The sequence below is a fragment of the Melanostigma gelatinosum genome (assembly GCF_949748355.1).
Source record: "Melanostigma gelatinosum genome assembly, chromosome: 8".
Classification (NCBI taxonomy): domain Eukaryota; kingdom Metazoa; phylum Chordata; class Actinopteri; order Perciformes; family Zoarcidae; genus Melanostigma; species Melanostigma gelatinosum.
In genome coordinates, this window is record NC_136641.1 from 12,720,086 (window position 1) to 12,744,490 (window position 24,405).

A 24,405-nucleotide genomic window follows, 5' to 3' on the forward strand; every position below is an offset into this window, starting at 1 on the left:
AGTTGCTGAGTTTTTTTCTCTAATTTTCGGAGGTGACCACATACTATTTTGCAGTGATAGATTGCGGGTATGAGGCAGCACAAGAGTGGAGCGTGCTGTCAGGCACTTGATTTAACAGTAAATGCTTGCGCTTTTTCTTCACGTAGGTCTGACATTTTTGCAGGTTGGAACAATGCTCCATTTCAACTCTTTTCGTTGTTGTTTCGACTCTAGTTTGATACAGATGCCTTACTTCCATCCATGTGCCAAAGTAGTTCAGCCTTCTTGTTGTTGCTAAGACAGCTGGTTTCCTCAACATTTTATTCCTCACAGTTTCTTATTATTGAAGGTCTCAGTGTACCTTGCAGAGGGCCGTGAAGAGAAGTTGTATTTTGTATTTTTGAATATTTTCAGTTTTCCTCTCCACACCTGAATTGGCGAGTAGGAACGTGTTTATTCACCCGTGCCCGTGCCTTTGGAGATTCTTGTGACGCCGCCACTCATCGACACTAGTCAGTCAGTGTTCCAGAACGTTCCACCTTCATCTTAACCTGCTCCATTAAAGTTGTCCCAGATGAAACTCATAAAAACAGCTCACAGTGCCAGTGTTAGCCATTTACCTTTCATCATTTGATTGTGGAGAGCTGAATGTGTGCCATGAGGTTTTAATGGCTCAGACCAGCTATTGTGATGGCCCGCTGATTGATGCATAACTCTGCATTCACAAAGATTACATCTGCCTGTATACTGCAGTCGTGGGAGAGGTATGCGACTGCCAGTGTATTTCCTTCAACGCTAATGCTGAAACAATCATTCACCAGTCACAATCAAACAGTCATTCACCAGGAAATAATCAACAACAAGTCATTCTGGTCATTTATCAAGGAAAAAATGCCAAACACACCCAATAAGTGTGCGTTCGATTGCAATCCATTTGCCTTCACAGAATCCAAGTCGGCGGGTACTATCCCACTTTATACCATGGCCACATGCCAACAAACTGTTATATGTCATCAAAATAGGACTGCCATTCAGGCATTCTGTTGATTATATAACAGTTTTATATCACTATTCTGATTTTACTGTTGCAACAATATTCCCATATTGAAACAATTATTGCATTTTACCCCCTGGCTATATAACAGCTGGCTTTCTGACACTTTCGCCTTACGACTGAAACATATTTCCCAAAATTTTGAACCATTCCTTTAAAGAATACTTTCACTGATTGCACTCAAATCATAAATTATCAGAGTCAACCGTGTAATACTTTCTGAGCATTTTTGACCTCTGGAACTATAGTTTCACAAAATAATCTCAGCTCAAGGTGTACTTACTAGCTTTCTAGCTCATATCAGCATCACGTGACGGTAGTTTCTAACTTGTCAGGTGACTCTCGTTGTCAACTGAACCACCTCCAACACAACTGAGTAAACTCCATGTGCTGATGAAAACTGAGACCTGGTTGAAAGATGACTTGAGAATGCCAAATGTACCTTTAGTAAGGAGTATTTTGTCAAATAAATGTAATACTGGTGCATTCATTTATAGTAGCAAACAAACACCTGTGTCAGAAGTGTCTGGTTATACTGTCCCATTACCAGACATAAAGGGACGCCTGACAGCCAATCAGGAATCCAGAAACCTCAGCGGCCATGGTATGGTGTCTTGGGGTTTCGGACTTGGTCAGACAAAACAAGACGTACATTTGGAAACAGCACCTCGGGTTCTGGGAAATTGTGATGTGCAGTTTTCTTAATTTTCTTACATTTTGTAGACTGACTGATTGATAAATAATCATGAGTTGGAGCCCTAGTCTACATCCATCTGTACAACACACAGTAGTCGTGCCAGTGCATAACGTGCATAATCAGCCATTGCAGTCGAGACGAGGAGTTTAAAGTGCTGCCAATTGTGCCAGTCTGATAATTGAAATCTAGCCACCAAGCTTAGACATTATTTGGCAAAATGTATGGTCAGCTGTGCTTTAATACTTTGTGAATCTGTCCTTTCTTGTCAGTTGTATTGGCTTCTTTAATGTGGTATGTGTTGTCATTGTTTCGTTATATATTTCAGCCAAACCCCACTGCTCAGGTATTCAGACCTGCTTCACCCTACCTTTCAATAGCCCTGAAGTGGCAGGAGCAGATATACCAGTCATCTGTCAGCACACAACACAAGGGTCTATTTAACAGTCTGACTTGAAGAATGGAAAGCCTGATATGTGCCATGATCGAGCAGACATCAAAGCATCTTAATGAATTAGAGCAGGCCTGAGGGGCTTCTGTGGGAAAGGGCATAGGAGTAATGGTACTAATGACACCCACACAAGACTAATGTATCAGGATTTAGGGAGAACTAAATCAGGACAATCCCATCAAGATGACACTAGGAAGATTTAAGGTCTGTCTGTGTGTGTGTGTGTGTGTGTGTGTGTGTGTGTGTGTGTGTGTGTGTGTGTGTGTGTGTGTGTGTGTGTGTGTGTGTGTGTGTGTGTGTGTGTGTGTGTGTGTGTGTGTGTGCGTGTGAGTGGGGTTATTACCTTACCCTATGGTGTGTTTTCCAGAGGACCTTTCTGCTGTTTAGGGGAAGGTTTAAACTCATTTCTTGTATTTAACCGTGGTTCGGGGCTTTGGGGTAACTGAAGCATTGCAGACATTCAAATAGAGTAATACAAGGTGAATATGGAAGGTTAAAATAAAAAGATACAGTTTCACCCAGGGAGGATTTGAAATGCCTGTTTTTCTGTCAAATTACTGTGGATTGCAGGTGCAAAGAAACAAGTAGAAACAAAGCTCCAGAATCCAAGGCCATGTCAGGTACAAGTTTGTGTCACATGTGAAGAAGGCTTCCTGCCCAGGATGAGTGTTTCTGGAAGCGGTCTTTGAATCCTGTTTTGTTGTTTTGGTGGCTTTATGTGGGGTTAATCTGTATTTATTCATCACAGAATGTCATTGTTAAGAAAACAAATGTTTACACAGGAAATGCATCTTTCTGGCTGATTTATTGATTATATGAACTGAAAAAAAGGTCAACATTACGTTTTTGAACTTGTGAAGCATTGCCAACCTCTTTGTTTTTGTGGCGTATCAGTACTGTGGAGATGTTTTGAGTTTGACTTTGATTTCCTTTCTTTTTTTAATGGTTCCCTGATTGTTCATTTTCTTTTGTTTCTCACAAAAATTCTGCACAAAGGTCAAGTGTTGCTTTAAAATAAGGATTAAGAGCCGGTGCGACGAGATCTCTCTTGACTTCCGACAGTAAACTGTACTGTATGTATGTTGTTGTGATTTGAAGCAATGCTCCCAACTGGGAGACCAAACTGTGGTGTCCTACTTCCAATTGTAATTCTCTGTCAAACCCAGAATCTGAAAAATACATGAGCAGAGCGAGACATTTCTTAGCAGTTGCTGTCACACACAGCCTTTTGGTGCAGTGACACAAACACGACCTGTTACAAGGTAGTCCACCGGTGCACAGTAGATAATACCAGTAGTATTATCTACTCGTACTTTTTACACCAATACAACTTCACAATTTCCTTGCCACTCTCAAGATCGGAAAAAGGAAATCAATTATTGACCCAAAAATGTGTAATTCCATAAAGATTGATGAAGAAATACAATTAGAGCTCTGGGTGACAACGCTTGGCCTTTCTGTTGTGACTCCTCAGTATTTTGATGTCTGGGTGATCTCCGTGAGATCGTGGCCGTAACGTTTTCACATTGAAAAGACATCAGCTGATCTTGGTATGCTGAAGCTGTGCATGTACGATATTGTTTGGTGCATTTGTGTTTTCTAAATGAGGGAGTTAATAAAAACAATTCACTGAGGATTTTCTCTTGGATTTCTTTGAGTTATGTGTGGCACGGTGTCATTTTCAGCATCAGCAGTTTTAGTGTCTTTTACTGCAGGAAGAATTTGAGTGGTGCCTTGGGGCACCATCAAAGCTGTTAAAATGCATAATATTATGAAAAGGCATTTAAATGAGAGTAAATGGCAGCAGTAATGTCATATTCAGTGGATAAAGAACACATTTGAAAAGGTTTTTGCTGCATATAGTAATTGCTTTAATATATAATAAGAACTATCATCACAGAGAATCTAAGGTTTTGAATCTATCTAAAAAACAAATACACTATCTGAAAATAGTTCAGAGTAGGCTTTCTGCAGTAGCTTTTCGCAAAGAATACCGATTCATGTTTTTTTTTTTATTGGAGCATATATCTGCTAAAGTTAAGATACCTTCCACAAAAACAAGGGAATGATGTGGAAAGCTACTGTGAAATATTGATTGAGCCAGTGTTGCAGAGATGCTTTTAAGATAATAAGAGGGAGAAGACCCTGCGAAGAGATCAATAAGAAGAGGAAGTGAAGAAAAGAGAGGTTTCTCCCTACACACCACAGATCATCCATAATGAGCTGGTGTGTCAATACTTCGGCAATGGCTCTTCATATTCTATTGACCGCTGAATCCCAACACTAGGCTACTGAAAAGACACTGGAGAGAGGCCATTCATGGATGATTAGTATACCCACAGCATCACCTCTATTGCTGAAAACTGCAAAGTGCAGATATTCAGATAGGCATTAGATAGCCCTCACAGGGATATTGGCTAAGACATGATTAGTGTATGTGACTTCACCCCTGTAGCACACAAATTCAGTGCAGATGCCATAGATTGGTAGCTACATATTGTAAATGTCAATACTGCCCCCGCATGGTGCCAGCATCCTGGTGCAACACTGTGGTCAGATTGGATGGGTGAGCCAACACAAGGGAGGCAGTGAGTCTGCAGTGAAACTGCATTGAACTGGACGGGTACATGGAGGACTGGAGCCTGGCCATGCAGTGGAGTAATGACAAGATTCATGACCGATCTAGATTTGGATCTCAATCTGAATGGCAGTAATCAACAACATTAAAACAAATACAACCTAAAATGTTGCCGGTATGTGAAATAAGCTTTATAAATGTCATGATACAAACGCAAACATTTAGCATGTGATCATGCAGCAATATTTCTGTTGAATTCTCAATAAATTGTAGAAAACATAGTGCGTCGTTTCGCTGCACGTCCACTCCACGCTGCTAGGGGGCGCTGTCTCCATTTCAACTTCCTTCCTGGCAGCTCCGGAAAAAAAGAAAACATTAATGGCAGGAGCTTCTTCCTGTGGCTCACATGTACACAGCCCCAAACAACATGATGGACTCATTTAAGCCTCGTGATTCCACAAACAGTGGCCTTCAAGACTCAAACTCAAAACCCGACGACGACGAGGAAGAAGACGAGCTGTGTCCCGGTTTTAGAAACGCGGATGCTTTTGTTAAAGTAAGTGAACGAAGCAAAAGCTGGACGCGGTCTTTGAGTTTAAGCCTCGCACTCAGGTGGGCAACGTGGATGTGCTTGTTGGCTACGAGCTGCATTCACATTATAAGTTAGGTGTTGGTGGAAGACACGCACTGTTGACAAAAGATGTGATTTGATGTTTATCTTTATGTTAAAAGTAATTGGTAGTGGTCGACGACACGAGGGTGGAGCTGGTGTGTTAATTAACGTTAGCGTAAAAGATATATGCCTGTTTCAAGGTAACGATACATGTTTTCATGTGTCTTTAACGCTAAAGCTGCAATGTCATTAGCATATTCGACTAATCTCTTTATTGTGTCGATTAATGGGTTCATAAAGAAAATGTTGACTCTTGTCAGAGTGATTGTGTAAGATTACTGAGTAAGGACCAGTGAGTTCAGGGCTCTAGCCAAAGCTATTCCACTTAGCTAACGTTAGCTAAAGTGATAAGTAAGCTATTAAAAAGCAAACAAATATTCACATTTGAAAAGGTTATAATAAATGGCTGAAACAAGTCATTAACAAAAGAGTTATTAACACATTTCCAGTCATTCTAGTAAAATATAAACACTGCATTTATGTACATTTTAAATATGTAACGTTAACTGCCACGTTTCAGTGTTTAGGAATACCCTTGTTGTGAAAACCGTTATATTAGACGTTTCACAAAAGAAGCAATACTTTACAGACATTGCAGTGTTTCCCTGCCCTATATTTTTATACATACTTTATTCTATTAGTGTTGTCTAACAGCTCAGCCTGTCTCTCCTCTGCAGTATGGATTGGGTGCCGTGTTATCCGCTACCAAAGCATCCGCCGGCTTGCCTCAACCTGGAGATGAGTATGACTTCTATCGCAGCTTCCCGGGATTCCGGGAGTTCTGTGAAAGCCAAGGGGACAAGCTCTTGCACTGGTGAGTGTGAATATATGTTTTGCTTCATTCTCAGTCAGACTTGCACCCGCTCCTCTCATTCACGTCTTAAGTTAAAGCTCATGCAACTGACACAATTCAGGAATATGTGGTTTTGATGCGTCTTGCCTTCTGAAAGTGGGGGTCGTAATTGATTCGTGTGGCGTCATGTCACCCCAGTGTGTTGCACACTACCGGGCTACGTACTGGAACATCACTGTCTAGGGTTGTCCTCGACTAAAGAAAGTCTTAGCACGAACACGCGAGCGATTATGTCAACTAATCAATTAGTTGCTTTGATTGACAGATCAAGATCACACAAAGCATCACTTTAAATCTTAAGAGCTGTATCACTCTCTTAGTCAATTAACAGTGTGATTGCTCCTCTCAACATTTCCTTAATACCTTTGTCAAACCAATGACATCCCATCCTGTTTCTATGCTAACTGCGATACTGAAAGCAAGCCTGACTGAGCCTCAGACATGCAAACACAATAACTTCTCTCAACCCGTTTCCCTGTGTCAGTATGAGTCAGACAATGCAGCACCACGGCTGCAGATCTCTCCTGAGCAAGCGGAACAAGCTGACGGGGCTGGAGGAGAGGTTTGACTTGGTTGTGGACTCGAACGACGTCATCCTCGAACGAGTGGTATGGCCTCCGACTTTGGTGTTTTTGCAAATTTCTTCACGGAACAAGTCTTTTCAAACCAACTCAGCTCTCGTATCTGATTTCCAGGGGATTCTTCTAGATGAAGCGGATGGGGTGAACAGGACCCAGCAGCCTGTCCTGCCTGCCGGGTTTCAGCCTCCCAAGATTGTGGTTTCCAGCTGGAATCGCACGGTTGGCTAATTAACCTCTCAGCTCTTATACTGCAGATGCATTAATGTTTAAACGTTATGGACCAGTCCTGACATTAAATTGCTGAAACGGTTATTTGGAACACTTGATGAATATTCATACCGGCTCGATACACCTTTTGGTAATCAGTGCTTTTATTGATCAGGGTTCAAGTCGTTCCGAGACGTTCCGACTGCTCCACGCCAAGAATGTTGCGAGGCCTCAGCTGAAATTCAAGGAAAAAGTGGACAACAGCAACACGCCATTTATTCCCAAGATCTTCATCAAGCCCAATGCAATAAAGCCTCTTCCTTCTTGTGAGTTAAGGCCTCTTCCTCACATCTGTTTTATATAAACATTGGTAACATATCTGTTCTCTCGCTCTCCAATCGTAGATTTCACCAACAAACAAATCCGTAAACAGAGACCCGAGGACCTTGATGTCCCAGCTGCACTGGCCGACTTCATCCACCAACAGAGAACTCAGGAACATGTTGAAGACATGTCAGTCTTGTGTAACAATAACATTCAGTCTTTTCCTGTTCATCTTTGTCCATCTTAACTTGTGATTCTGATCCATGTAGGTTTGCACACCCATACCAATATGAACTGGATCGTTTTACAATCCCAGAAGGCCTTCTGTCTAAGGCAGAACCGCAGGTTAGTTGTAGTGCTCCTACGATCCTCTCATTCTTGGTTAGGGCTTCTACTAAATCTGTCGTTTGTGGATTCTTTTTTAGATGTTCAAGCCAATGGCTGAGACCAAGTGCTCCTTCGTTGACACACTGGAGGATCTGGTGGATCTGAATGAGAAGCTTTGCAAAGTGTCTGAATTTGCAGTGGACCTTGAGGTACGGGATTAGAAATCGTTTATAGATGTGCAGGGAGTGGGCATGTATGCTTATAAAATGTAATGTCGATCCAAGCAACAGATTGAGCCTTTGTGCGGGTTATAATGCTCGTATTTTGCGTCAGGAAGGCATCGTTTACATTCTGTGGTTTATATTGATTCCAAAGCCTGTCGGTTGTTTTGTTTAATTAAGTGTGTTATTAACACTCTGTTCCCTGTCGCAGCACCACTCCTACAGGAGTTTCCTCGGCCTCACCTGTCTGATGCAGATCTCCACCAGAGAGGAGGACTTCATCATCGACACCATTGAGCTCCGCAGCGAGTTGTACGTCCTCAACGAGGCGTTTACTGACCCGGCAATCGTCAAGGTAATGGAACCGCTCCACAAATGATATGTTCCTGCATCCTGTTCCGTGACTTGAATCGTCTAAAGGGAAGATGAGATTACATGTCTGATTCGATTTTCAAAATGGGAAACTGCACAGTGTGTGGGGCTGTTTATCGTGACCAACTGGTATTGTGTTGCACTATAATCTCGGCGTACAAGCCTAGTGCACACAGCGTTTTGACAATGTAGTGGACAGCTATAGATATATTAGATATTTCTTCTTTATACGATATTTGAGTTTTATTTCCAAAATGAGTGGTTTAGATGCTTAAACTGAGGGTACTGAAAGAACAACTGTCTGGTTGTCTGACCACTTGTAGTATTGGTCTGCGTTGTAAAGCTGTGTCCAGCTTTGCCATCGAATGCTCAAATCTCACCAATTAAGACAGCCTTTAAAATGGCCTCAAGGGAACTGGAATAGACTATGCGTCAGACTACCGTATGAACTGGTTGCATCTTCTACCCGGAGAAAAAACTCTCCAACAGTGTTGGAAAATTAAGTTTGTAAAGATTTAATCTTGAAAGTGTGTGTGTGTGTGTGTGTGTGTGTGTGTGTGTGTGTGTGTGTGTGTGTGTGTGTGTGTGTGTGTGTGTGTGTGTGTGTGTGTGTGTGTGTGTGTGTGTGTGTGTGTGTGTGTGTGTGTGTGTGTGTGTGTGTGTGTGTGTGTGTGTGTGTGTGTGTGTGTGTGTGTGTGTGTGGCCACGGACACACACTGTAGGATACCTGTGAACAAGTGTGTTGCGTGGGCTTGAACTGCAGAGAGATCTGTGAAAATAGTTCCAATGGAAAAATGTCACATGGTGTCATCGTCCCCACACACACACACACACAGTTTGTGGTTCAAATATTATCTGTATCCAAGCAGTGAATTCTTTTTTTTTTTTCTCAAAATAAGTAATGCGTTCTCTCCTGTTTCTCAGGTATTCCACGGCGCCGACTCTGACATGGAGTGGCTCCAGAGGGACTTGGGCTTGTATGTCGTCAACCTTTTCGACACGCATCAGGCCAGCCGAGCTCTGAACCTGGCCAGACATTCCCTCGACCATCTGCTCAAACACTTCTGCAACGCGAAATCGGACAAACGCTACCAGCTGGCTGACTGGAGGATTCGGTATGAAGAAGACGGGGCCACTTGATGCTTCATTTTATAATTATTGTTTAGGTTTAACTGAGGGATAGACTTCCTTTTGATCTCGTAACAGGAAAATCCATCATTTATTACTCCTTAAATAAATATATATATATATTTTTTTTATTATTTATTATTACTGACTTCTAAAACATGTCCCATCACTTGGCCTTGAAGCCCCTTGCCAGAGGAGATGATGCAGTATGCCCGGACAGACACCCACTACCTCCCTTACATCTACGACCGCGTGAGGGCGCAGCTGTTGGACTTCAACTTCGGGCAGCCGGGCCTGCTGCAGAGCGTCTGGAACAAGAGCAGAGACATTTCTCTGAAGGTGAGCACAGATCTCACTTCATACAGCATTAGGATTAAAGCACCTTCTATATATGGATGTCCTATCAGTGCTAGTGGTTAATATAGTCCATTGAAGCAATAAATCAATCAGTGCCCGCTCTATTGACAGAGAAAGCTGATTTCCGCTGTGACAGGATGCATTGCGGGCAAGCTACTGATGCCCAGCTAAAACATGGCTTACCCAAGTTGCACCTGAACTTATTCACATATTTAAACATGGATGGTCCGTAGTCGGAACCAACGTTGTCCAAGACAGCAACAACTCTTTGTCAACGTCAGTGCATTACAGCGGTACACGTCTGCTGCTGTCCACAGAACAAGGAAAGTATGTCCGAGGCTCAACGTTGAACGACTTTCATCATTACATTATTAGAACCCTGCATTCAAATTGGCATGTAAACATGTCGCAGCACTGCTTATACAACCTTCTTAAAAGTGGAGAAAATCAGGAGTACTCTACGACTGCCGAACGTAAACGCATGAACATGAAATCTCGCAAAAGGGTTCAAATCTTCAATGAGTTTCACACACGGCGGATCCTTTCTTTCCCCACACTGGCTACCCAGAGTAATCCAAGCTGAAATAGCCTGTAGTTCTTCTTTGCCCTGCCTCACTGTTGCGTCGTATGACGCTGCTGGGAGCAGCAGGATAATTCATCTTTACTCAGTTATTATAGCACACTGTGGAACTTATTGCTTCAATCAGCTCCATTTACCATCAACACTGATTTAAACATCCGTATAAAAAGTGGCAACGTTCTCTTTTAAACCTCATCTTCTATACTCTTATTCCACTATACTCTATGCAAGGGCGCTGTTGATTTGAACGGCTGCTAAAATTTGGCACCAGAGTGTTCATGATGATCTCAATTGGCATCCCTTGTCGGCTAGAGCACAGCCAACTGTTTTGTTTAATGTTCACTCATCAGGGCATAATGATTAGAGATTTCATTCCAATTTTTGTTTTCAACGTTTTTTTTTCATTTACGTTGTCGTTACAATTTAGTCGTGAAGTAAAAAAAAAAAAAAAAACATTGAGCTCTGTCTAAAAGTGGCATGGTTTCTCTATTGCTGTGATATCTTATTTATTTATTTTTCTACGCCATAATCGCCTGCACTTTCTGACATTTGTCATGATTCACGGTGTGCCTTCCCTCCGTGCAGAAATATATAAAGCCTATATACACAGAGGAGTCCTATTTGGAGCTGCAGAGGAAGCAGAAGCAGTCCTTCAACACCCAGCAGCTCACTGCCCTCAGACTGCTGTTTGCCTGGAGGGACAAGCTGGCCAGGCAGGAAGATGAAAGCACCGGGTAGGCTGTTTGGAAATGGATGAACTCGCTGATTTTGGAAATCCTCTCGAGCAGTTTTCCTATTTATAAGTTGGTGTCCATACAGATGTTGCCACCCACATGTTTGTGACAATCTCCCTGCTTTTAGAGCCACTCAGTCCTTAACATCTGTCTTAACACGGAGTTGTTTGTGTGTTGTAGATTCACCCTGCCCAATCATATGATGATCAAGATCTCTGAGGAGCTGCCCAGGTGAGTTCAATAGATTTCCCACTTACATTGAGATGCATGTGTAGTGCTGTTCCCTCACTTTAGAACAGGTGAGTTTAGTGTCATTACTCATAACCTCCAACACAGTATTTTGTCTTTGTCCACTCAGGGAGCCTCAGGGCATCATTGCCTGCTGTAACCCTGTACCCCCGCTGGTGAGGCAGCATGTCAATGAGCTCCATTCGTTAGTGCAGCAAGCCAGAGACATGCCTCTCCTTAAGGTAAGAAACGATGGGTGGCAGCAGTGTTTGTTGTGGGGGAAGTTCAGTGTACCCAAATCAATCACACGTTGCCATGTTTTCTGAACTTCACACAGGCTGAGCTTGGAGCTCAAAAGACCAAAGGACTCGCACCCTTGAAAAAGGTTGGTTGAAAACTGATAAATCCAGGTGGAATATTTCGTTTTTGCATTCGGTATTTTGAAGGAACCATGACTGGCATAAAATTCATGTGATTTTTGTATAATTTTCCAGCCAGAGGTCACGTTGTTTGGGCCTCATGATACATCCAAGGTCTCTGAGAGCGACCTCCACCACTGTTCTGATGGTACGCTCGATGCTCACACATGTTCTGCATTATATTTGTGATTTTTAATATTTTAGCCCATTCGGCCTGAAAAAACAAATGCATCTAATTTCAGAAATGCCCGTGAAACAAGGGATGCTCTTCTCAGAGGATGAGGACAGAATGGATGTTGGTGAAGAGGAAACAAGTGGTCTCGTGGCGACTGCGACAATCACACAGTTTGAGGTAGAGATCAACTTCTAGTTTGATTTATTCAGGTCAATTTACAGCTGCTATACTTAATGGGAGAGCTCTGCGTTCTTTTTGAAGGAGCTGGAAACACAGAATGACCAAGAGTCTCCTTCCGTGGCTCAAATGAAAGCCAGACGCATCGTTGAGTCTTTTGAAAACCCTTTCAGAATGGTACGATATGATTAACCCTCAGTATTGTTTGCATTGCATCTTATTTAACCAGACACACAGCATTCAACTATCTTCCTTCTAATTTCAGTACTTGCCCTCCACTGATGTGCACATCAGCAAGAATGCCAAGTTTGACCCATCTTCGAAAATATTTGAGGTACTTTTCAGCTGTGGTGGTCGCAGTGACTCAAATTGCTGACTGTCACATTTTAGAGTAGCCTTCAGACACTAATCTGAATGCTGTATTAGTGCTGGGCAAACTTGAAGGTTGTAAAACATGCTGTTATACAGGCAAACGGAGCCAAGTAAGCCCAGGCGGCCACTTTTAGGCTTGCTTTTTAAATGGTTTTATGTTGATAAAGTATTAATAACTTCGGAGGAGGCCGTACATTAAAATACAATAACCAACCATCTCACGTTTACAGATTAGTAAAAGATGGAAACTGCAGAGTATTGAACGTCAACAGAAGGATTTGGAGGCCAAGAGAGATGCCAAGACGAAAGCTAAGGAAGAAGCAAAGGAACGTATAAAGAAAGTGAAAGGTAATGAAGTCAAACTTACTCAAAATTTACCATTTTCCTGAGTAACGTCCCTCATTGTATTTCATTTTTTATTGTTGATTTCCGCAGAAAAAAGAAACGAGACTAAGCAGAGCTACCAGGAGTCTCTCCAGAACGTCGCCACTGTTCGCCAGCAAGCAGCGGTGAGTCATCGGCTCGTCCATTCCCACTATGCTACTTCAGATCGGCTTTTGCCAACTTCACCGTTGATGTCCCTGTTGGGAGGCTACATATCCATGAACAACACCGAGTGTTATATTCACCCAGGGGCCTGGCATGGCATATTAAAGAGAGTGCTGTGATCGGCAGTTTAACCCTCTGCAATGCCCCCCCCCCCCATTTTCTGAAGACGTGGCTGGTATTTCTTCGCAGCAATATGGTGACTCACAAGCACTGCTGCCAGTCTGCAGCTCAGGCATGTCAGTGGCCTTCTCTATATCTGTCACATAATGACACGACGTGCCCGGGGAAAAAGAATGCACAGCGTGGGATTGCAGCTTTAGCGACATGCCCCCCACTTATAAAACACTTTTTATTCTCTCCTTGGGGAACAGCAGCAGTTTATTTCTGTCCAAAAGCCCGCTTCCTGTTAGCTCCGTCTGTCTGGGCTATTGCTATGCCCCCTCCTGCTCGGTTACATGCTCTTGCCACCATATGGTGTTTCCTCTCCGTTTTTGAACAAAAACTTCATCTTCAGTTGTCGGTGCTGGAGAACAGAAAGAAGTGTCTCCACTCTGACCCTGGTGGTGGAACCGCTTCCCCTCTGCCTTTCACTGTGTGTGCGCTTTGAGCCATCAGTCACTAAGTGCACACGGTAATGTCATGCACCACAGCAATCCATTGTGTGACGATGGATTGAGTGAAGTGTGTTTTAGGCTGAAATGGAGGCTTCAAATAAACATGGTGGCATGCATTATACCGTACTTTCCGGACTATAGAGCGCACCGGCACATAGGCCGCGCCAGCTGATAAAAAACAATAATAAAAAAAAAGAATTTGTACATAGATAAGCCGCACTGGTCGATAAGCCGCAGGTGTCCCCGTTGAACAGCAAGATGCTTTTAACAGTAAAAGTAAAACGAAGCAGCGTGTCTTCTCATTCGAATCTAAAAGCCTTGAGAGACCTTAGTCTGTCTTAGCGAGTCGGACATCTACCTACCGGTTCATGATGTGGTGTGTTCAAGGACCCAAATGCAGACGCAGGACAGCAGTTATATTGCAAACCAAGATGATTTATTTCTCACTCAAAAACACGCACACAAGAAAACTGTTGAACAAGTTTTGTAGAACAAGTTTTGTAGAACTGGAAAAAACAGTAATAAGTCACTAGGAGGTCCAAGCCGGGAAGTGGCTTACGGTACCGGTAATCCCTCTGATCCGAGCCGGAAAGTGGCTGGATAGACACAGGATCGCTATTGATCGCTGTCACCTTCATCCTCCTGTGCACTAAAACCATTAAAGTCCTCTTCTTCAGTGTCGGAATTGAACTGCCTCAGAATTGCATCGGTCGTGCTTTCAGTCAATATTTCGTCAGTGTCACTTTGCTCCCGAGGCAAATCCGTTTTTGTGAAGGATTTCTCTCCGTCCGTCATCAAAGCCTCCCACTGAACTCGGACTGCCACCTTAAATGAACGGTTCACACTAATGTCAAGGGGCTGCAAATACTTTGATGTGCCCCCAGGAATCACAGCTAGAATAGAGTTTGTCGTCTTGATGGCTGCTTTAACAGAATCCGTTATGTGGGCTCTCATGCTGTCCAAAACTAGCAATGCCGTTTTTCTGTGAAAAAATCCCCCTGTTCGCTTCGCGTAGCATTCAGTCAGCCATTCCTTCATTACGCTTTCTATCATCCACTCTTTCTTGTTCACTTTCACGGCGATTCCTTCCGGGAATTTTTCTTTCGGCATTGTCCTCCGCTTAAAAATCACCATGGGTGGAAGCTTTTGTCCGGATGCTGTGCAGCCCAGAACACACGTGAATATATCATGTCTATATTACACTGTGGGACTGCGAGAAACGGCATTTCGAATTTTCTGTATGCATAACACATGTGGAAACTTTGACAATAAAGTGAACTTTGAACTTTGAACTTGAACTTGAAATGCGTTCTCTCATGGCCAGTTGTTTTGAGCGTGATGGAAGACTCACCCTTTCTGTTAACAGTCCTAGTGAGAGGGAGGTCAAAGGTACTTCGTCCATATTTCTGATGTCGTCTGGTCCAATGGAATTTTCGGTTATATGTCTTTGCGTGTATTCGCTGAAGTTTGTCATTTTTTCAAGATCAGGCCACCTGCTTTTCCTGCCTCTGAAGGCTTATGTCGTCTTTTTGCAGCAGCTCAGTTCTTCGGCCTGGCGTCTCCAGCGTCTCACCATCGATTCATTAACGCCGAGCAACTGTGCAGAAGCTCTATTTCCTTCTTCGACAGCCAGGCGGATCGCTTTTAACTTAAAAGCAGCATCATACGCATTTCTTCGTGTACCGGTTTTCTCCATGGCGAGCGAGGCGAGATGCGTGGACTGAATGAACCTCACAGTGGCTGGACACGCTTTTATCCGTCCGGGGTCGAATCACGAGCATGCATTCATCCGCCGTGTGCGATCGGCTCCGCCCAGTGCGACTACAGGTGTGTTATGTATTCATCCGCCATATGCTCCGTGGTGAGACGGCGGAGAGAGCGCCATACAGCGATCATAGTTTGTCTATAAATCTTCTAGATATCTTCCAGATATGATCTTAGTTCATGTATAATTGTGTTTACAATGGCTGGTATGATGATGTTGCCCGGACCTAACCGAAGGTACATGATGTGGTGTGTTCAAGGACCCAAATGCAGATGCAGGACAGCAGAGTTATATTGCAAACCAAGATGATTTATTTCTCTCACTCAAAAACACGCACACAAAAACATGCATTGCGCTGTCCTCCGCATCTCATAGTACTCCAGCCTTTCAGAACCCGTTGGTGATGGTGGATTCTTTCACACTGTTCCACGCCGTTAGGATCCACTGGCAGACTTGAGAAAAAGCTGATCTTCTCATGCAGCGCGTCTACGCTGCTCATAGCTCTGAATAGCATTTACGGCTAACTGGCTTGGCCAGTTGCTGCTAGCACAACAGCTATTCAGAGCTATGAGCAACAACAGTTATTGCCTCATTGCTTTTCATTTGGTAGCCGTGAGAGACCTTAGTCTGTAATGCAAGTATGTCTGCATGAAAAGATGTACAAAGATATATTATATATTCGCTAATGCTAATCGCCGTTAGCATTTCCCCATTGGCCGTAATGTTAAAATTAGCTTAGAAGCCAGCGAGTCGGACATGTACTGTTAAAAGCATCTTGCCGTTCAACCTTTTTTGTTAACAGTCCTAGTGAGAGGTAGGCCAAAGGTACTTCATCCATATTGTAGCGACCCTGTCAGTAACAGCTGGTAGCAGAGGGGTTGCTGGTAGCAACTGTTCTGTGTCGGGAGCTAGTAAATGTTGTGTTCGACCGGAACCGGAAGTTGCAGTTGTTGTTGTGGCGGAGAAAAGCTACGGAAAAATCCGTATATAAATCGCACCAGACTATAAGCCGAGGCCTCAGAGCGTGGGGTAAAAAGTAGCGGCTTGTAGTCCGAAAAGTACGGTAGTCAAGTGTTTGCAGCAGAACTTGAAAGTAACGCTCCTCAACCTGCCAACTGCGGGCAAATATTGGCTCAGTCGGCTATCTCCGTTTCCGCCGATACTTTGGCAGTGAAGTTTTCTTATCTAGTTTCAGTTTGAAAGAAAAGTTTCCAAACGCTTCTACTGCACTGATGTTGGGTTCTAACATCACTGGTTTTCTATTTTCCCTGAGTCATGTTCATGAACAGTTGCATCAAATTAAAATAAAATAAGGCATGTTTGACAAATGGATCAGAAATCATTCCAAGGAGAACACATGATTTGTGAAGACTCACAAGTTTGATGTCCAACTATAAAAATAAAAAAAAGACTAAACTAAACAATGGTAGATTCTAAGATGTTGGCATGAAGCTGCAACCTTATTCTAGCGAGTTGGTGCATTGCAGAGATTAGTTGCACATCTTCTATGGCTGGAGTGTTGTTGCACTGGTTAATATGTTAAATGGTTTCTGTGCCTGCATGTCCACACGGTGTCTGTTATCAGTGTGATGCTGCAGCGCATGAGGCAAAGTGAGAATGTCAACCTTTAGATGGCAACAAAAGCTGGATTTTCAACTACAGACTGTTTCATCACTGAGTCAATATAATGTTGACTTTAGTAGGTCACTGCAATACCAGTCTTTCAAGCAGAGGCCTATACAGTGATGTTTTTGTGTAAGGTACAAAAACACATGTGTGCCAAGTATGCAGCAAAAGAAAACACTTTTTGGGAAAAGGTGTCAGTTAATATCAATCTCTTTATTATTCCCTTTAAGATTCCTGTTATGTATGATATACAATTTAATGGTGCACCATAAATACCAGTAGATAAACCACAGGATATTAAAACATCAAAAATAATCAAAAAGGGAAAGTTCGTCCCGCATACTACTTGTCCTATAGCTAGGAACAGTGGTCATTATCTTGTTAGTTTAACTAAATCCATCCATTTAAGATTACATTTGTTTGAATGCATATTCTAAGTGTTGCACAGAATATAATGCTGCCGACCAATTTCGCCAGGATTCTGCAAAAGACGGCGGAAAGAAAAGAGAGCGGGTTGCCAGTGAGATTGGAGAGTCCACTCCCAAACCGAGTAAGAAGCTGATGAAATCTGAAGAGAAGCCCAAGAAGAAGGACCCGCCTCCCCAAGACGACTTCAATCCCTTTGACTACAGTCAGTCAAAACTCAAAGTCTTTGCTGGTATGCATCATGTCACTACTCTCTTTACAGTCAGTTCGGTGGTGTACACTATTGTATTGTAAAAAAAAACGAGTTCAACTCGATGCACGTGCTTTGTTATTACAGGTAACAAACCAACGGACAACACGCAGTTCGATCCGAATCGGCAAGCCCACGATTTCAAGAAAAGGGTATTTAGTTTAATAATACATTTTGTTCATTAAACAATATGTATTTTAATAGTGCGTGACCAATCTAAATCTTTTATCCAATAGAAAAATCCCAAAGGACAAAAATCCAGTTGTGGAGCTGGAAACCGAAGTATGTCATACATGGCTGGAAAGTCCGATAGGTAATTATGTACAATGTACAGTAGCTTCTTTGCCTCTGCAAATTCAAACATCTCAGTTTGTTATTGTTCACCTTTCTGTCTTTTTCTTCTCTGCAGAGGATTCCGGCAAAACTGGCCCAAAAGATAAATTCACATTCAGGCTATTTTTTGTCCCATTTTAAAGTGTTTTTTCCATCCTCCAGAAACACAAAGTTCCCATTTTTGTTCAATGAGTTAAATTCAGTGTTTCAATATTTAATGGATTTCAAAGTCTATTTTCTTTCATCTGTGGAACAGTTTACCCTGTAAATATGTGGAAGCACAGACCTCTTTATAAAGATGATTTTAGACAAAAACTTTCTTGTCTACATTTTTTTTCATTCAAACAAAAAAAACCTTTTGTTTTGGTCGGGCAGTACCACGAGGTATCATATAAAGTTTTTTTCCTTATCTTTAATCAAGAGCGTGGTCTTTCAATTTGAGAGCATGAGCTATTGATTTCACTATTCAATGCATGCGCTTTGATTTGCTCTGCTTCTCCCCAAACTATATGTTTGCACACATATTGAGCCTCATGCCAGAACCACTCCTTCAACCACGCTCACTCTTAAGTGGCTTGTACGAGTGATTTAGGAGAACTTGTATCATTCACCAATTTTCTCATAAAATTCACTAATATACTGTATAGTTCATAACAATTTTGCATCAGAAAATTCTTTATAAATTACACTTCATAGTTATGTTGACATTATCCTGTTTGACTGCAATTGGAATTATAATATTCAAAATTGTCTATTGATGCTATTGTACAAAACCTCATCAAAATGAACCTCTGAAGCTGCAAAACTACAAATTCTGCTCTAATTGAAGGTTAATTTGTCTCTGTATATGGGAAGTGTAAGCAGGCACTTCATGGCTACATAGAGCAGAGATGGATGGATGGTTCTCTACGTGCAGGTTTATGGAAATTGCTGTACAGGAGAGCGTCCTCTTTTGTAATGCCTGAGTGCAACATACCGTACATACTGCAGATATCACATACAAAGGCATTGGAACAGAATCATTTGGACACGTTTCTTTGATAATTTGTTCTGTCAAGAGTCAATTTGTCCTAATCTCGGAAGATGTCATGGTTGCAAATCAGCCTACGTATATACTGCCGTGAACACAGCAGATTTACTATCTTCCCTTGTCATAAGTAAGCAAACGGATGAGAAAGCTTGTGTGGAGATTGCGTCACACAAGGACACAGACTTTGTGGAATCAGCTGCCTAGATTACAGCGGCTAAACAAAAAAACATTAAGGTTTTTCCAACACTTATCAAATTGAAAGCACACGCTCTTGAATAAAGTTAGAAAAGAAGCTCTATATAATACCTTTCTTCAGGACTGTCATACATTTTAGTTTACTTTATCCTCTGACTGAAACTGTCCCCTGTTATATACACCTCAGCCTTTTGTAAACAAAGAAACCTAAAAATGTTCAAACTTACATCAGCTGTGGTGGTTGCAGTGACTCAAATGGCTCACCAAATAGCAAGGGGAGCCGTTTGCATATGATTTATTCCACAGTAGATCATTTGCACACAATACATGACACTGCAAAATATACACTCCATAGGTATACAGTGTTTGGGAAGTGCATATGAAAATACATAATGATATAAAAGAAAGTTGTTGTTGTGCAACTGGGAAATGTAAGTTCTTTGGTGATCTGACAGCCGTAGCTCTCACAGAGACTAGAACATTAATGACAACGTATGATGTGATATCAGACGTTCAAAATTCCAAGGAATAACATGTTAAAGTTAAACACTTATTTACAACATGGTCCTTAGGTGTGTCAAGACGAAACAATATTTAAAACAAAACTAAACAATGCATTCATGAAATACAAAATGACCCTCATCAAACAGTAGTAGTAGTGAATTCATATTTTTTGGATTTACATATTTACATGTTTTTTTTCACACATTCACGAATATTTTTTCATTTTTGCACACGATTTCATATCACATTTTACAGTAGCCTTTAAAAACTAATCTGAAAGCTGTATTTGTGCTGGGCAACAAAAGGGGAAGCTTGATGGTTGTACAATATGCTGTTATACAGTCAAACCAAGTAAGCCATGCCCCGGACGGACACTTTTAGGCTCGAAGAGTGTTTTTTTGTTCATAAAGTATTAATAACTTTGGAGGAGGCCGTACGTGAAAATACAACAAACGAATGTTCATCCTCCCTTGTTTTCTAGTACGCGCAGGCGCAGTGGCTCCGCTTCACGTGGGCTGCAGCCTATGGGCGTTGCTGGTGGTGTGAAGTCAAACTAACTTTACACGAACCGGTTCATCCCGGCACCCCATTGGCTCACACTACGGCACGTCACCGACGTCAGCAGCGCCCCATTCGCTACATTACGGAGACGTCAATTTCATTCGGGCGACGATCAAGTGTCACTTTGGTCATATTGTCACACTTTCAAACACGTTCGTGTTATTTTGTAGCCGTAGAAAACTGTCATGGAACACATAAAGGATGGATGGTTTACAGAGTCGTGCGCGCTATGGCCGGGCCAAGCGATGAGCCTCCAGGTGGAAGAGGTCCTCTACCAGAAGAAGTCCGATTTTCAAGACATTATGGTTTTCAAGAGGTGAGTACTTTCAGCTACAAAACTTGGCTAACGGTGCTAGCTGTTAGCGCCCTGAATGAGCGACCTAAAGCTCGTGGGTTTTGAGAAGTTTCTTCCGCTTAGCTTGCCTGTGAGTTGTTTCCTTTTGTCCACGAACCGGGTTTTATCTCGCAAACAAACTAGCTAGGTAGCGAGGTGGTGGGATGACTCTTCAAGTCGATGGAGAGAAACGATATACAAGAATACTGATAGGCTAGTCACGGCAGCAATCTCTGTATTTGTTTTTAAGAACTTCAGCAATCACGCGCAAGACATCTGTCATTTAATTTGGCTTTATTGGCATGAAGGTTAAAAAAAAAAAGAAATCTTCCCAAGCATCAAAATGAAAAAGTACACCATAATATGAATATCAACACATTAACATAACTATTGCTGCATCTTGCTCAAGTTATGTAAACGTTTATGAGTTGATCAGTTTCTCTTAACCTTTCTAAACGTGACTCTCATGCTTTGCTGTAATATCTCCTTTTTCAGTAAAACCTACGGGAATGTCTTGGTGCTGGATGGAGTGATCCAGTGCACAGAGAGAGACGAGTTTGCCTACCAAGAGATGATCGCAAACCTTCCACTGTGCAGCCACCCGTCCCCCAAGAAGGTATTCCTCAGATAACTTGTTGGGGAATTTAAAGTCGTTGCAGTAGGGAGTTGTCCCGTTCCTTGTTTTGAGACGTCAGCCGGTTTCCACTTTCACAGGTGCTGATTATTGGCGGCGGAGATGGTGGAGTGCTGAGGGAAGTGGTGAAGAGTCCACTGGTGGAGTCGGTGGTTCTGTGTGAGATAGATGAGGTAGGAGCAACAACACCGATTCAGGCTTCTCTCTCGAGGGCCATACATTATATTCCACCTGAGCTTCGCCTGATCACATCAGTATTGACGTCGTCTTCTGTGTAGGAAGTCATTAACGCATCCAAGAAGTTCCTCCCGGGGATGGCCAAAGGGTTTTACAGTCCCAAGCTCATCCTCCATATTGGAGACGGCTTTGAATTCATGAAGAAGAACCAGGATGCCTTCGACATCATTATAACCGATTCCTCCGACCCCGTTGGTGAGTGCCGCCACGCCTCTCTTTGACAACTGTTATAGGAGGCGGTCAATTTCTGAGTTCTGAATTTTGTTGCAGGACCCGCTGAGAGTTTGTTCAAGGAGTCTTACTATCAACTGATGAAGACGGCGTTGAGAAACAGTGGAATTCTATGTTCCCAGGGTAACTTTCATACCTGTACTTTATATTTCAGTTTTGTGTTAAAAGCTGGAGAAAGGCTGGTGAGTGATTTTAGAAAAATGCAGACTTCAGTAGAAGTCATAACTATGCTACAGCCAATGTTTTGGCTTTCATTGACTCACTGTTATGTTCCCCATTCATATAGTCTGACCTCCAACTACCTCTGGATAGAACAATGCTTAAAGAAAAGGCAGATAGGAAATGAACATGCCCTTTCTTCTGCTCTTGTGTCAATCTCACAGGAGAGTGTCAATGGCTCCATTTGGAGCTGATAAAGGAGATGCGAACCTTCTGCAAGACCCTATTCCCTGTGGTGGACTACGCCTACAGCACCATCCCAACTTATCCCAGCGGTCAAATTGGATTCATGCTCTGTAGTAAAAATCCCGTAAGTGTGTGTTGGTCATTCTCCATCTGCCATCTGCCGCTTGCTTGATTGTTGTCTGATTGCTCATGAATGCCACTGCCTTATTTATACAACCTTTCTGAAGCAAGATCAACCTGTCTGCTGTTTCTTGGTGATGGGGGGGGGGGGGTGTCCATCGAATGACCATCGAATGACCCTTCACTTTTTGAATTAGGAAACAAATTTCGTGGAGCCAATGAGAAAGCTGTCAAAAGAAGAAATGGAGAATATGAACCTTAAATATTACAACCCTGAAATTCACAAAGCATCGTTCGTCCTGCCTGAGTTTGCAAAGAAGGTAAACGTCGTTAAAATCATTTTCATATATCTGTGCAGTTTTTAAAAACTGTTCACGCGTATTTGCTTCCTTTTTCACTCGGTGTCTTCTTGACCGTTGACAGGTACTCAATGACGCATGACCAGCAACAGCAGACCGTGTTCACCCGCTACCTGACCCTCTGACCACAGATAAACAACCTTGTTCTGAGGCTTCTTCACCTCCTTGGCACAGTTCAGCACCACTGAAGAGAGTAGCCTCCTTCACATGTTATGGATGGGAGCACCTATTAATCATCAGTGGGTGGGAACTTGCTGAGTTATACAGTGAGAAGTGTTAGTTCGCTCTAATGCTTCCTTCCTTCCAGTCGTACACACTCTTGTTTTTATTTATTTTACTGATGTATTTTTATTTTTTTTTCATTTTTACTCTGTAATCGTCTTATCAGCATTTTGTGACGAGCGGTTTAATGGACTGGGCTGAGTCGGGAGAGCATTGCCGTCAAACCTGACCTCAATCTGAAACTGTGTACCGTCTGTCGGCTTCACTGAATCTACACCTTATGTAATGCATTACCTTACCACGTAGTACATTGATGTACTTTTCTTTGTAATGTTTGATATCGGTTTGTGCTCATAGGAAAACACACAGTCGCCATCTGTCGTGACTGCATATTCACAGTACTAATGTGTCCTCTACACAAAAAAACCCTATAGTGCCTGAAATTGGTCGTTTTGTTGTTGGTAGGAGAAAAAAAAGAAGACTTGCTTTGAATCTAAGTGTACCAGGCACATAGTGGCCTAGAAGAAACCTCATGTGTCAATAATTGACAAAAGTGTCCCTTTATCGCAAACATTCTACAAGATTAACATCAATTTTCTCCGCTTTGACCATCAATTATAACGGTGTTAAGAAAGCAAACTGGGTCTGGTATTGGAGTTCTGCAAAGCAAGAAATGTGACTGAGCTGTGAATTCATTCTGCCACTACAAACCTTCAGTATTGTAGAAGGCTTGTATTGTAGTAAGCCTGTATGCCGAGTCATTACATGGTCAGACACCTTCAGTTCCAGGTACAAGCATCAGTCCACATGAAATCTGCTGAGAAATATCTGAGCAATGAATCTGTGATTTATTTTTTTTAAGTACTGTAATAAATTGGTAACATAGACTGGTTGTTCTGTGTTCATTCATCCGCTGACTGGTTCACTCAGGCATTCTGCTTTATTTGCATTCCCACTAAATTCTGGTTTTCTACTTGCGATATCTTTAGAATGTGTTGCGCTTAAAAAGCAATATTTGAAAAAGGATTCTGTGCTTGTTTCACTCTGGCTTCAGGGCCGCAGAAAAATAGTTTGGAAGTAACGATCTGTTCAAGGTTTCTATCCGCTAAACCTGTGTTTGAGCTCATCTTTACCAATTGCAGCATCACTTTCCAACCAAGTCCGGGTTAATATGTGATGTGTTTGGGCTGGGCTTCACTGCTAATGGGTAACACTTTAAGTATCCTTGTAGCGCCTGTGAGGTCCAAGTGCAGTTTCAGTATTCAGGCACTAGATGGCAACCTTTAATCTTATGTATGAACTGGTTCACATTCTAGAGGCACAAAGGAATGCATTGAAATGATACTGTTCAAATGCATATTGAGAGAATACAACCTTGTATTTTGAGTCTCACTCTGAATATTAAAGGAAAGCTCCCCCTTGGCCCCATTCAATTGTTCAGATTAGTCAGTGTTTTGGGATGTGAGGCGCCACTGTTGCCTTCAGTTGCATCAACTGTAGTGATTGTGTAATACCTCAGCCCTCAC

At 42.3% G+C, this 24,405-nt stretch overlaps 1 protein-coding gene across 1 annotated transcript; it reads left to right on the forward strand.

Annotated features, from left to right (window-relative positions):
• The first annotated feature begins 5,149 nt into the window (after positions 1 to 5,149).
• Positions 5,150 to 23,766, forward strand: srm (spermidine synthase). The gene is made up of 33 exons (XM_079273107.1): positions 5,150 to 5,312; positions 6,107 to 6,243; positions 6,767 to 6,890; positions 6,978 to 7,082; positions 7,246 to 7,396; positions 7,475 to 7,583; positions 7,664 to 7,739; positions 7,820 to 7,930; positions 8,154 to 8,297; positions 9,239 to 9,429; positions 9,625 to 9,781; positions 10,965 to 11,113; positions 11,294 to 11,344; positions 11,472 to 11,583; positions 11,679 to 11,726; positions 11,836 to 11,908; positions 12,003 to 12,112; positions 12,197 to 12,289; positions 12,378 to 12,446; positions 12,715 to 12,832; positions 12,920 to 12,993; positions 17,516 to 17,696; positions 17,802 to 17,866; positions 17,951 to 18,027; positions 20,258 to 20,318; positions 20,514 to 20,653; positions 21,167 to 21,287; positions 21,386 to 21,478; positions 21,584 to 21,737; positions 21,813 to 21,896; positions 22,157 to 22,302; positions 22,496 to 22,618; positions 22,722 to 23,766. Exons 1-33 carry the CDS (start codon positions 5,163 to 5,165, stop codon positions 22,737 to 22,739), a joined length of 3,615 nt encoding a protein of 1,204 aa, XP_079129233.1. The 5' UTR covers positions 5,150 to 5,162; the 3' UTR covers positions 22,740 to 23,766.
• Positions 23,767 to 24,405: the final 639 nt, after the last annotated feature.

What these genes read in the sequence shown, in the direction of transcription:
- srm (XM_079273107.1), top strand. Translation starts at nt 5,163, where the DNA reads ATGTACACAGCCCCAAACAACATGATGGACTCATTTAAGCCTCGTGAT. An exon ending in GAGACATGCCTCTCCTTAAG is followed by an intron (nt 11,584 to 11,678) that starts GTAAGAAACGAT and finishes AACTTCACACAG; the next exon opens with GCTGAGCTTGGAGCTCAAAA. An exon ending in TGGAATTCTATGTTCCCAGG is followed by an intron (nt 21,897 to 22,156) that starts GTAACTTTCATA and finishes TCAATCTCACAG; the next exon opens with GAGAGTGTCAATGGCTCCAT.